This window comes from Brachionichthys hirsutus, chromosome 1 (assembly GCF_040956055.1).
Source record: "Brachionichthys hirsutus isolate HB-005 chromosome 1, CSIRO-AGI_Bhir_v1, whole genome shotgun sequence".
Lineage (NCBI taxonomy): Eukaryota > Metazoa > Chordata > Actinopteri > Lophiiformes > Brachionichthyidae > Brachionichthys > Brachionichthys hirsutus.
The window spans coordinates 4,677,361-4,691,216 of record NC_090897.1 but is presented as its reverse complement, the minus strand read 5'-3'; the positions used below and the strand labels follow the sequence as shown (position 1 = coordinate 4,691,216).

The 13,856-nt window shown below is 38.8% G+C and overlaps 4 protein-coding genes across 4 annotated transcripts; all 4 read right to left on the bottom strand.

The window, feature by feature from the left end:
• Window positions 1-461: 461 nt before the first annotated feature.
• cyba (cytochrome b-245, alpha polypeptide) lies at window positions 462-3,031 on the bottom strand. The gene is made up of 6 exons (XM_068761035.1): window positions 2,929-3,031; window positions 2,493-2,562; window positions 1,983-2,057; window positions 1,758-1,841; window positions 1,538-1,619; window positions 462-1,271 (listed from the first exon to the last, which is right to left on the bottom strand). Exons 1-6 carry the CDS (start codon window positions 2,984-2,986, stop codon window positions 1,086-1,088), a joined length of 555 nt encoding a protein of 184 aa, XP_068617136.1. The 5' UTR covers window positions 2,987-3,031; the 3' UTR covers window positions 462-1,085.
• A 324-nt stretch (window positions 3,032-3,355) lies between these two features.
• On the bottom strand, window positions 3,356-6,895 carry mvda (mevalonate (diphospho) decarboxylase a). The gene is made up of 10 exons (XM_068760807.1): window positions 6,746-6,895; window positions 6,248-6,318; window positions 5,688-5,802; window positions 5,453-5,599; window positions 5,103-5,302; window positions 4,850-4,924; window positions 4,492-4,710; window positions 4,197-4,312; window positions 3,896-4,004; window positions 3,356-3,570 (listed from the first exon to the last, which is right to left on the bottom strand). Exons 1-10 carry the CDS (start codon window positions 6,804-6,806, stop codon window positions 3,454-3,456), a joined length of 1,230 nt encoding a protein of 409 aa, XP_068616908.1. The 5' UTR covers window positions 6,807-6,895; the 3' UTR covers window positions 3,356-3,453.
• A 624-nt stretch (window positions 6,896-7,519) lies between these two features.
• pdcd5 (programmed cell death 5) lies at window positions 7,520-10,254 on the bottom strand. Its single transcript, XM_068738463.1, has 6 exons — window positions 10,096-10,254; window positions 9,310-9,347; window positions 8,925-8,986; window positions 8,499-8,590; window positions 8,335-8,406; window positions 7,520-8,245 (listed from the first exon to the last, which is right to left on the bottom strand). Exons 1-6 carry the CDS (start codon window positions 10,159-10,161, stop codon window positions 8,201-8,203), a joined length of 375 nt encoding a protein of 124 aa, XP_068594564.1. The 5' UTR covers window positions 10,162-10,254; the 3' UTR covers window positions 7,520-8,200.
• Window positions 10,255-10,637: 383 nt separating this feature from the next.
• uraha (urate (5-hydroxyiso-) hydrolase a) lies at window positions 10,638-12,084 on the bottom strand. Its single transcript, XM_068738348.1, has 4 exons — window positions 12,031-12,084; window positions 11,329-11,468; window positions 11,051-11,186; window positions 10,638-10,869 (listed from the first exon to the last, which is right to left on the bottom strand). Exons 1-4 carry the CDS (start codon window positions 12,082-12,084, stop codon window positions 10,780-10,782), a joined length of 420 nt encoding a protein of 139 aa, XP_068594449.1. The 3' UTR covers window positions 10,638-10,779.
• Window positions 12,085-13,856: the final 1,772 nt, after the last annotated feature.

The window sequence follows — 13,856 nt, the reverse complement described above, 5'->3', positions numbered from 1 at the left end:
GATCGGAACTCCTCGTGTTTCTGCGCCTCCTCCCTCCTCTCAGTGAGCTCTTTCTCAAACTGTTCCCCCCACTCGCTCAGCTCCCTCTCAAAGGCCTCCTTCTTGGTGAGCATCTCTTTAAAACGCAGACTTTTGGGTCTGGGATTGGAGGCTCAGATGAAGATCAGCAATCTGACCAGCTTTGTGTTTGATCTCCATCTCTGCCTGGTTCTTCTCCAGGTCAACCATTGCCAACATTCTTCATATTTGGAACTAGAGAACCTCAAGTTCCTATGATGTTTTCTAATAGTTCTGTAAAAACAGAGCAGCACAGCAACGTCTAAGAAAGACTCTTTGGGTGTGAAAGGGAACTTCTCAAGTGTTGAAATTAAGTGGCATTGTGAAACAAGGAAGTTGCATTGCTTGAAATAAATTTCCAGGGCAAACCAGGATACATGAAAGTCTAAATGACAGATCAGAAATCAGAGTGCAAATTGAATTTATCTACAAGTCATGATATTACAGAGAACATAATGAAACCTTAATATCAGCCACACAAGTGTGTCACTTTTGTACTGGCAAACTATGTAGTTACACAGTATATAACGCGAGTACACACTGAGAAACAGAAAAGTCCACGTCAGCAACAGAGTGTAAGTGCAATATAGTGTTACCTGGCAACACAACACAGTTAATGAAATGCAGCTTAAAATATATGACGGTTGGAGCAGAAGGCAAGTGCTGCACTTTTATAATCCCAGTAAAAACACCAACAGCAGGTACAATTTGAGGGTTTTTTTCTTTGGTTTTTCTCAAAAATAAAACAAGACATGAACTTCACCCAGTGTCTTTTGAATTCTCACTTCTTGCCAAGAGACATTTTCTCTGCATTGAAGACTTTTCTCTGGAAGTTGAGCTATAAAAAGGTATGGAGCTAATTTATAGACCAGTTACAAGCTTCATTTAACAGCAAGCAAAACATTTTTTTTAATCCATAATCACAGCCTCTGGTGGGCATCCCAGCATGACTGATTTTTATGGATTTAAATGTACCGAGATCTCAGGGGGTCAGGGTAGGTGACACAAAGGATGGGGCAGTAGGCTGGTTAATCAGTGACAGGGATGGGGTTGTCATAGGCTTCTCCCTCCAGGTCATCGACCCGTTTTCTGCGCATCTCTGCAGGAGGTCTTGGAGGCGGGTTCTGAGGAGGATTCTTGATGCTTTGTGCAACTGGCTGTCGGATTTCCTTCACTGGAACATTGGGCTCCCAGTGTTCACCCCGGATAGCTGCCTACGTGATGAGAAGTTGATAAAGAATCCAAGCTATTTATGGTTGACTAATATTACAAGTCAAGTCACTCCCCTAACTGGTATGATTTCAAAACCGCGAGGCGGTGTCTCAACACAGGTTTCAATAATGATCCGATCTCTTCCTCGTTGCCATTTCTGTGTTTCCCCCTCAACGGGCCACTTCCTGCCTCACCGTGCAGGGTTTGTCAAAGTTGACAGTGTTAAGTAATGGAGCTTTATGTTGTAAAGAAAAAAGAAAAAACTTACCACAAGGTAGATGAGACTGGCAATGCCTAGGCAGACGCATCCAAGGACAGTGGCAAGCATGAAAGCTCCAGGAACACAGATGCTGCGGAAGACAAATGGACATTTGAGAACAGCAGACGATAATAATTTTATTTGTATATTTTTTTTTTTTGCCAGAGGCTGACTGTGAATCAGAGGAATGCTGCCCAGCAAAAGACGGCAGCTCATATAATGAACTCACGCTGCATGTAAACCTGCTCTAATATAATAGTTCCTCGTCAGTGGACCGAATGCCTTTACGCAAATAGTGAAGCAGTACTGGGCCCTGAGAAACAAAAAACAAAATTCAACAGACAGGAGTGAGCGAAAAGCTTCACTGACAATATGTGCAGAATTTGCCTGAGTGTTAAACATACAGGTTGAAAAAGACAACATGAATTTACATAAAGAGAAGCAAACTTCTTACGGTCTCTGCACACTCGTGCCCTTGGCCTTCTTGCTCCGGGGATACTCAAGTAGACACACGAACACCCCAGCAGCGCTGGTTAACTGTTAAGGCCGTTTCATCTTACGGGCTTCACTGAGTCACATAATAAAGAAAAGAAGACACTGAAACCATTTTTAACAAAACAACATCGGTAGAACCTGAGCTGCTCCAGAGGGAAGAGTAAATGACAGCTGGGCAGGCTCTGATATGAAGGAGAACACGAGCACAACAAGGTAAAACTGCACAAGTGAAAGGTCACGATTTATGTACGGAAAAATATTGGTTCAAGCATTGCCAAAAGTAAACATGGGTTGTGATTTCAGTTTAGTCAGCTCATCTACATTTAGTCATCAAAACGACACTTATTCCTGTCGGTGCGTGGCTTTTTACATTTTAAACATACATGAAAGCTGTTGCATAAAGGCTGAATAAAAGAAATAATAATAAAATAAATGGCTTCCTGTTTCTTATGCAAACTATAAAGGATACACTGCATAGGCAGCAATCTGCCATCCTCTGAACTGTCCAGCCACCCCCACAATGCCTCCAGTGAGAAGAACTGAAATGAGGAAACAGGAAGGTCAAAATTAAAACTTGAAGACATTTCTTTTGTGTAACTTATGACACAATTTAAAGACACAAGCACATGGAAAATCGATTCCACTTCGAGTTGCAGTTTCTAAATATTGTATTTTTCATAATGTCACATTTATTATGAAAGCAGTGGGTTCATTTCAACGATTTAATTGTATTCTGTGATTAAAATTAATACTAATGAATAGAATTTACTCCAATAATAAACCGGTGTAGGCAGCAAAAAAAGAAAGAAAACTTTTCTATTTGGCTTCAACTTCATATACGTTATTAGATTTACTAGTGAAACGCCCAGAATATTTGTTTTTTTAACTTAAAGTCTTATACTCACTGAGTCCTGAAGCCAGAGCTTGCTCGTTGGCCCACATCGCCCACTCGATTTTCCCCATCGCGTTTACCTGAGCCGCTCCGCCGACGGCTGACTTCCTACCCCACCTGTTACAAGGAAACAAATGTTTTCTACCAGCTTTGGGGAATGTAGATGAGCTGGCTGAAAGGGGCGGGGCTTATTCTGTCGTCATTTCCGAAGAGCGCGAGACTGCAGGAGGGGCGAAGGGACGCGCTGCATATTGTTTTTAACTAATCTGTCCGCGTCCATCTGGATCCATTCCAAACATTTACTGGAATCGTTCTGTTAGAAACAGGTTTTACAGAAATGCCTGGATTGGCTTTTGTGTAATCCTGCTGACAATTTACCAAACAGACATTGGTGATGATGACAATGAGAAATAAACTGACATGAGACACACGCAGGTTTGATAATTTAATGAACAAGACGTCTGCTGTTGCTGTTGCAGTCCATAGAAACATGGTTACATTAAATTACTGCATGTTTTTATTTGTACATTATTATTGCTCATTTAATCTTTGTTATTCCAGGGCTGCAGGGCATCAGGCAGTTTATGTTAGGCAAACCATCAGATCCGAGTAGTTGCTGAGTGGGATCGTCCACAACGCAAGGGCCCGGTCCAGCCTTGAACACAAAAAAGGAACTACATTATGTCTCTATCTTATGAGAGAGAATAGAGAACAGAGAACACATCTGAACTAACATCTAAAAATACATTTCAATTTATAAGATAGTTTTTAATCAAATCTAGCCTGAAAACAGCAGCGCTACCAACACTCAACTACCCACCACTATCTGACAAATGCTATATCACATCCTCAGCCAATAGAATGTTAAATCTTCAGAAAGACACACAGAGACGTAGACCAGAATAGGATAACTTCAGTTAAGGGGTTAAAATAAAACTGACAAAAGAAGCGCGCAACAGAAGGATCACACGTTCGTGTACCTTGGTGCTAATAATATAGCTTATTCCCTTTGGCGTTGGCTCTAGGTCGATAGCCTGTTTCAGCTCCTCAGAGAGAGCAACATGGCCAACTAGAAGACCCTGAACAAACCTGCAGACACATTTTATAGAAGATGAAAGACATTCCATAATTATAAACAGAACATTCATGGGCAAACACTACATACATCATTGTGTATTTATGAATAGAGCTCATAATTGAAATACATAAATTCATTTCAATACGAGAAACATTTTGTCGACTGACACGCAAACCGAGTAAGCCTGGAAACAGTCAACTCACCGTCCTCCGTTGGTCTCTGGGGGGAAGAAGTTATGAACCACCTGAACAAACTCAGGAAGATGCTGCTGCAGAGTGAAGATCACAGCATTGGGTCCTGCGTCAAAAGTGTAACACGCCTGTATGGAAACAAACACACCATCGTATTCTGCTTTCTGAGTGACAAAGTCATCCCATACATTTCTGTATCACAAGACCGCTTTTTCTTTTTTACTAAATCCACAGCAGTCCAAATAACAGAAAAAACCCAACAACTTACACAGACATGATTTATTTAGCGTTAATTACAGTTGCTCACCCTCGTCTCGCCATAGTGTCGGTTATACCGATGCACCAAACTGATAACCTTTTGAGACACATGGTTAAGGTAGAAGATGGGAGGATACGTGTCAAGGCAGGTGGCATGAAACTGGTTACTGTCCTTCATGGTTAGTTCAGCAAATGCAGCAAAGTCCTTTCTCCGTATTGCCGCAGTCATTTCTACCATTCGTTCTGGGACAACAGACTCGGCACGATGCTGAGAAAAGACAGACAGAATAGCTCTTTAAAAACTGGTAAAAAGAATCACAATCTCTCAATATATAGCAGGAAAAACAGTACAAAAAGTATTTACAGTAATACAATCACATCCAATCATGGGAATTAGAGCAAATTACCTTCAAGAGGCAGCTTGTTTGTACGCTGGTTTGCATTCCAGAGGTGCTTCCTACTGCTTTTTTGTCAGCACTAACCTGTGGCACAATGCATTATTAAAAACAGGCATAACTTTTTTTATTGCTAGTCATTACATCAAAAAAATATTTTATAGAGGTAAGAAATAAACAAATTTATTTCACAGTACACATTTGGAACACATTTTTATGCGATTTTGTCGTTTTCTTTCTCTTTCAAACGCACAGAAAGACCTACCACAAGGACAAGGATTCTGAGCTCAGGCCAGTGAGTCTCTGGCTCCACCTGTTGGGCCAGGCTGTCCATGCCATCCTCTTTCTGTCCCATGATCCACCGGACAAACCCTCCATACAGACTCCGGCAAGCGCTGCCCGAACCCTGCCGAGCAATGCCAGACAACTCCGCTTCTACGCCGAAAACCTGGGCCAGCGTGTAAACTGCAACAGATAGAGGAGAGCGAGTGAGATGAGCACATCGCTTAAAATCAAGAGAAAGAAATGGATGCGTCATGTTGAAGAATAGGCATCTGCATGACTTTGTCTTCTTGTATGCTGATGCACGAAAACAGAGTTTACACACAAACATACCGAGACAAGCAAATCCAGCAGCTGAAGAAGCAAGGCCAGCAGCAGTGGGAAAGTTGTTGACGGAACAGATGTGGACTTTGTGAGACAAGCTGGTCGAATCCAAATTGGGGTCACAATCATTACGTCTCTTCCTTGCTAATCGTCGGACTAAATACAGAAACACAAGAAAACGACGTGACGACCTGCACTCTGCTTGGTCTTCTTCTCAGCCATAAAAAAAAAATGAAAGACTAACTCTCTCTCAGACAGGATTGTAGTCTTGGATGGGTTACGTCCTCTTCTACGCCATTGAGCCATATTCGATCTTCGAGAAATGATCTGCTGGTTGCGACTGTTGTGGTTGTTTTCATCTTATCGGAAGGAAGACAAAGCAGATCAATCTTAAACTGCCAGATATGATAATTTATCAAGATATCCACATATTGTCTATAACATAATTTATTTTACCCATCATCCAAGTTCAACCTCAACTGGAATCATGCTCTTGGCTTATTTAAAATGTAAATTTAATGAAAACTATAACACACAGATATTGAAGCTATGTTGTATTGTCAGGAATGCTTCAGAATTCAGACCATAAGCAAAACATATATAATTAAAGACTGAACTGAAGCTACAAGTGAATGGAATCAAATTTTTCTACGAGCATTACTAAATCAACCTTATATTTGTGGTGTTTATAAAATCGCAGGCAAACATGGATAAGTCTGGACAGAAGCAAAAAACACAATGAAAAAGAAAGCAGTTTTCTTCCAGACTCAGTCTGAATGACAACAATGTAGTTTATTTCAATACCTGGTCTTGATGCAATGTGACACTCAAAGATGAGTTAATAGGCAGAATTAATTCTTCATGTCTCTTCCCCCCTGAAAAGTAAGTTTCATACACAAAAACAATACTTAAATAAAACAATAAGAATATGCTCAATTGAATATTGGTTTTATTTGTATTTGCATTGTTAAATTTGTATTGTTAATTGTGGATGATTTATGTACGAAGGACTTTCAACGGAAACAAGACCGCAAGGGCTTTTTTGAAACGCTCCTCTTAGACAGGATGTTTGACTGTATTTGTACTGTAATACATGCTACCGTGTGACTGTACTTGTACTCTAACATTCTATCTAACAAATACATTCATTCATTCACTCAACATTAAATTCACCCATCTAAGGTATAGCAGTAAGAGAGTGAACACAAGTCACCATACAAGAAACCCAAGTATTGAAGATTAAACAGGATTTAGCAGTTTGAGCCTGATTTAAGCAGGGCTGAGCACTAGAGCGATACTCACAGTATTTGATGACGGCTATGTTCACAGGAGCCGAACACGTAACTACGTTTAGCTTGTCCATATTGACTTCGGTTTATCTGCAGTCTATATTTATATTTATATAAACCGTACCCGAATACTCACAATACAGCGAAACTTGTTTGTGTAACAAAACTCTGGTGTTCAGCAGTGAGAGTTTAGCTAACATCACTCAACCTTACTGTGGCAGAGCTCCTCGAAAGGTCTCTCTCGATTGGTCGGTGTTGAACACGTGGTCAGCATCGCGACGAATCAGAGCTGAGACCCTAACCCTAACCAATGAGAGATCATCTCACCACGGTCGTGCGGAAAGTGGGCTGAACCAGTTTGGATCGATCCATCCAGCTGGTAATATAACAGTACATGCGGTGCCGCATTCAATGACTCCATAAATATATACTTTTACATGATTAAAGTTACCCCGATCTGTTATGTACGGAATGTAAATAATGCAATATACAACAAAGGTCACTACATGAATCGATTTTATACTTTAAGTCATGCCAGCACAAGATTCCCTCTCCTTCCCACCTTCCAAGTGGCTTACAGCGATATATATAGTTTAAAATATTTTATAGTAATTCAAAATTTGGCAAGCTGGATAAGTAGGCGTAAATTGTTCAAATTAATTCCAGTTAAGTGTTCCTTTCGGTTATTCTGTTCTAATTTGTTTTTACGCTGATTGTGGCAACAAATAATAATTGCCAGATTTTTGGACTTGACAAAGAGAACGTCTTACTAATGATAAAATAAATCTTATCTTTGTACTTTTTATTCCAAAAGTATGTGGATACATTTGAGAAACTGAAATGAAATAGTACAATGAGTCATGTATGGTGGTGAGGAAACCGTTAAGCCGTAAAGCTTCCTGTTCTGTAATAATTGTGTGCCTTTACCCATTTTAGCTTGAGAAAAAAGCCAAAAACAATCCTCTTGAAATAGTGGCTGAAACTTACTAAAACAACTGAACATTGTGGATGTATTTCACCACAACCATTTTAATTTAAGGCTTCCTTTATGTAAACGTTTGTGATGGAAAAAAATAAAAATATCCAAGTGCTACATTCAGCATGGGGTGTCTGTCCTGATTGAGAACAATATGTAATATTCACAGAACAGTCCAGATAAAATGTAGTATCCAGCTTCTTCTGTTTGTAGAACACACCAACGTAAAAATAAAGAAAGAGTAACTTCAGAGAGTAGATGAGCCATCAGGGGTAAAATGCAAGCAGTACATATTTATAACAAATGTATTACAAAGCATGACTTATTTTGACACCGAGTATGCCAACTCAATTTTGTTTTTCTTCCCTCTTGGTATGTACTTTCATAGACACCCAGATGTTAATGTAGCATCCCAGGATTCAGCCAGTCAGACACCCTCAGAGTCCCAGTAAAGCATATCTTCTCAGTTTATTCCAGGGCCCCAATGTAAAGTTAATCATCCTCATCATCTGAGTCCATCACCTTCCGTCTGTTGAACTGACAAGAACAGAGCATGCAAGCTGAAGTTGGAAGATTGACAAGTGACTGATAAAGAATCAAACATTGATGTTTTCATCGGAACCTACTTTGACAGTTGTTTTCTTTTCTGTTTGTTGACTGACTTGTTCAAGAATCTCAATCAAGCCCGGCTCTGAAATCTGAAAAAGGGAGGAAACTGTACAATTGTACCACTGGCACATGGAAGATTGGCAAGATCAGTTGCTTCTTCATTAAAGATAGATTTACTTACCTTTCCCCCCAACTGTCCCATGCGAGCCATTTGAATGAGATAGTTTTCAACACTGCTGGCCTTGTCTGGCTTCACCAGGGCAAGATTGCTTACTGCAAAAATAAATTTATTTCACCACCTTGTGTTCGCATGCACATGGTATTTCTCTGTGTACTTCTCAAATAATTTGTGACATCCTCAGATTATGTCTATAGTATATATTAGTTATTCCTTAAAATTAAGAAACTGGAACCAGCAAATTATTAGACTATTTTGCTTGAAATAGGATAATAGATTATAGAATAATATGTAAATAATCTTTTATACTGTACAAGTGGAAGAAAACTAATTTTAAAAATGCATTTTCTTTCAATTGAAAAGTGCATAATTAATTAAAAGTGGGATCCCTTAATACAAGTGGAACAAAGATTCTGAGAGCACACTTACATCTAGCACGGGCAGACTGGTCAAGAACTTGAGCCAATATAGAGTTCTTCATTTCATTTTCTCTGTGAATAAAAAGTAACAATAAACTGTCAGATCTACTTGCTCCTCATTTTATATACAACTGTGTTCTGTAAAAATATAACAAAAACCTATTGATGAAAATGTAAAGCCATCATAATACTAGCGCAGTCCTGCAGCTCTAATTAGTGGTTTATTGTTCATAACTTTGCTTTAAGATGTGCCGTGACTCTGTAACAGCAATAATCTCACAATTGCTTGCAGATGATTCAGTGCAGACATATATTTTCCTTATTTATTGAGAGATGAAGAAAGTGTGCGACATCAAAATGAAAGCTCTACCTTTACATTAATAATCACATCCTACCTTTGTTTCTCCTCCGCTTGCTGATTATTTGGAGCATCCTGTAAGAACGCGAGACAGCACCATCACATTTGTGTTGCATTTCTGCATTCAAGTGGATCACGTATAACTAGGACTATGATTTCACACCAGATTAATGCACATTAAAAGGTCTACTGCTTCAGCCACAAGCAGAATCTGAATAATAATAATTTCACTAATACTTGTCTTCTATAAGTAATTCTTACTGTCCACACACAAATGCATATTATTTAATGAACAGTATGAATAATCTTTTAACAACTTAATATTTCCACTTTGAACGATGGCCTACAAACACTATGTGGGGGGGGGGGGGGGGGGTTATGTTACCCTTTAAGCTAACAAAACAAAACCCTTGAGTAATTGCTCATTTTAGTCTCCATTTTTACATTCAAAAAATATCCCAATAATAATGTTCATCAGCCTGCTGACTACGTTTGAATTTGATAACGTTACATTCACATTTAGTTCACTTATGCACAGCTAGCACTGTCATCACCAGAGGGGTGTGTGTGTGTGTGTGCTAATCGAGCTGTCAAGCTAATGGCAGCAGGGCTAATCTGCTTTGTTTGTTATTACTGTGGCCGGTCAACATCAAGTCAACAACTTTAAGCGTTAGGCGAGGCCCATGTCTCGCTTAGAGGAGCCATGGACCTCGCCTAAGGGATGGTTGAGCGGAGATGACTGATTTAGCAACATTAGCCCGGACCATACTGAACTCCTTTTAAGGCTGGCGCTAACACGTTTGCTAGCTCGTGTTTCTCGTACCTCGTTCTGCGCCTGGAGTTCCGCCACCCTTCGCCGCCTAATCGCCGCCAATTCGTCCTCAGCCATAATTTGCGAAAGTATTGTTGGTGCAAAACTTAAAAGAGACTGAAGTGATAGATACTCTTATCAGCAAGGCCCAACCAATGTCAGGCGAATGTAATCAACACCGACAAAGCGATCCACAATGCAAGTCTAAGCAATCGAACGTAGAGCATCGATGATATTGAGAAAGTACTTTCCAGGCAAAATAACAATTTATTGATACATGCAAAAAACATGCTCGTCATATGTCAACTTTATTGTTTGTTATACTATAGATAGTTGCTGTTGTTATTAATAAGTAATGGTGCTGGGAATGGCCTTGAGATCGACAGGGTGAAGTTTTTTGTTGTTTTGTTTTTAATAAAGATTATCATGTATGCATGCATACGATAATATTTATTTCGGCCAAAATTATCATTTAAATCTATGTTAAATCATTAAAAAAAAATCACATTTATTTAATGGGTAAAAACTAAAAATAGATAAAACATTTAGTTGCAAAAAAAAGTTTTCATAAACATATTGAAATTAAAGAATCATTCATGTGAAGGCTTTTGTCTTGAGAAAATTCCACTTGAGCTGAAATATGTTCTTATTACAACTTCCTTTGCTTGTAAGCAGGTGATGGGTGGAGGACGATCTCTAGCTCCCTCTGTATGTACTAAAAGAAAAACGACTCAGGAGCAGAGTCACATGATACTTCTGTCCAGAATCATTCACAGTGAAGGCAATCTGCAATAAAATGGCAAACATAAAGGCGATCAACAACTACACATAAGACTTTTGATAACATCAGCTTAAATGAGTGTGTAAATTGCTGATGTAGTTTGAACTAATGGTAACATCGAAATGAAATCAGAATCATCAGCGGTATGCCTGACAATGGCAGCTGAGGAATGCAACCTTTTCTCACCTCAACATATGGGTAGAAGCAGGTCTGTCCCATGCTCTCCCAATATTGCGTAGTCTCAAAATGAATTTTATAAACGGCAGGTGTAAACATTTGTTTGGTGATGAGCCCAGTGCACCGTCCACCATCGTTAGTAATCCTGTTAAGACAATATATGGTGAAAGACTTATGAACAAAGATACATGTTGTTCAGTAGTAGCATTTAAGCTTTTCATGTGACCGTCACCATACTTTCTCACTAGTCCATTGTTAGTGGCATACATATTGTGTGATGCATTTACCCGGTGCTTATCAGACTCCAGGCATTAGTGAAAGAGTCTTGTCTGTAGAGAGTGAGTGCCATGTTTGAGCCAGGAACACCTATTGCAGTATTTAGCACATGAACAGTCAGAGGATTGGGTGAGCCTGTCATTCCTGTGATCTACAAATCCAAAACAAAAGTTAGACTCTACACCGATAATGTGATTCTCAAGCAAATGCATTAGACATTGTAGCATGATGACATTTTCATACATACGCTGGCAAAAACTGTATAGTTACAGTATATATTGCATTTATAGTATGGAAGTTATTTGGGAATGCAAAGAGTAAATCCTGCGCCTGGAAACCAAAGACATTGCTTGATAATGATGACTGATTTTTATTCAGATTTGTAGTTTTGTTAATATAAACATATTGAAAAGTACTAGAAAGTTAAATCGAATATAACTAAGTAATGATTTATTATATCTGACAATCAAGTTTCAATATGCCTGAATCTGGTTCACCACTTCCTTGTATTACACAATCAACCACAGAGTTGTAGTTGTTGACATATGTCGCAAGGCACAATTTAATAAAATGAATTTATAATGATAATATACCTTTTTTCCCCTTGATCACCAAACAGTATGGAATTTTATTAGAATCAGAATAGATTTTATTGCCATTACGTTCTTAAGTTTAGTAAATAACGTATTCTTTAGTAAATAAATGATTCTTACCTTGTTTTCAGTCAAAATATGACCCTTGATTTTCTGCAGCCTGTATGCACTCATGTGTAAAAATCCAAATAGGGTCGGCAATTGAAACAAACAAACAAACAAAAAGGAAAAAAAAGCTATTTTAAAAGAGCATAGAAATGTCAGAAGGTCCCATGTTCATTTTAAACACTGGTAAATCAGCCAGTTCAAATGTCCTTATCTTTGTGTAAACAGAAGACCAGTTGTGCAACTACTCCTTTTGCACTCCTCCAAATAACAGGGTAGGATTAAAATGCTCTGTTTAGACAGAGCTGTTTGTTAAGGCTGACTTAGGGTCACCCATAGGCAGTTTGCTTTTGAAGCCCTCAAATGAAAGTTTTTTTTTTTTCACCTTTCCAACAATACCAATATTATATTTCAACTCCAAATGGAGCTAATACCTATCAGATGTGTTTAAAAGGAGAAATTCCACCCTGACATAAACTACATACACTTACCCACACTCAGCCAATGGAAATGCAAAATACTGACATATGCTTGGCTTGTAACCGGTTGAACGTCTCATCTCGTGAGGGAACAGCCAATATGATTGGTGACAGTTCCAAGTTAGAAGCGCAAAGGCTCATGGGACTATTAATGTTTAAATTGTGTGACTGGAGCACTGTTAAATTTTATTGCTAATGTATCCATCATGACTGATGTCATGTCTGTTAGTCACTTAAATAAATAGCATGCTGTTTGCTAGCAAGATAACATTAATGTCGGTTCAGGCTGGCTATTTGGTTATCTCACTTGCAGTTTTTCCTCAGTCGCTTCAATGCTTTTCTTTAGTTCAACCTTAATACTTAATAGTCTTAATGTCATTGCTTGAGTCATTACATACAAAAATTTTGAACTAGTTATCAAATTCTATCAAGCAACTAAATACCTTTCTTTATGTGCAAATGACCCTGCTAGCAGCCATGGATGCAGCCGTGGATGCAGCATGTGGCGACGTCACAGCAGAGTCATGCAGAGGGTGGATCCGCCACTCCAGGACAATCCTTCATAGCTGTATTGCAAGGCATGAAAATATGTGGCCAGACAGACAGGAACATCTGGATGTGCCAGAATGCTTTACCCATGCTCAGTTACAATATGTACTGTTATATTGTTCACATTTGTGCACAGCTCACAAAAAGCTCAGCTTTCTTGCTCACAATAAGTGACTCTAGTGTATTTTTCCTTTACACAATATGCTGTAGAATTGCAAAGAGCATATACATTAAAATGTGAAATGTTCCTATTCATTGTCCCCTAAATACAGCAACGTGTAACTTAACTGTAGTTTTCAAATGGCTGTACAAGTTGTGTATACTAGTACTGTCTTCTTCCCCTTGCCTGAGTTTATCAGGCCCCTCTCCACTTGTACCCAATCATCTTTAGATGAGTTTGTGTTTTAATCCAGGCTTCAGTCTTTGTTTAGTCATCTGTTTTGTTTGTTTCTGTGGTGCATTTTTGTTGTCAGGAAGTACTGCTGCATGATGCCCTCTGCTTGGCATCTGGATCCAACTGTTCAGTTCACATTGTGACAGGAGAGTGTTGCATTCAGAGTCTGTGCAGCGTTGGTGGTTTTCTCCTTGGCGAGGAATTCAGCTTTTTAAAAAAAAACAAATTTTCACAGAAGAAAAATGTTTGTGAGTTTCAAAAACAATTTGATAGATGATTGACCACACTATGCATGTTATTTATGGTTTAGTTGTATATTGAAAGTGAGATTTTAATCTGTACAGTAATTCGCATTATATAACGTTATATAATGTTCCTCTTTGCCTGTTTGCCTATTACATAATTAAAAAGACACTCCA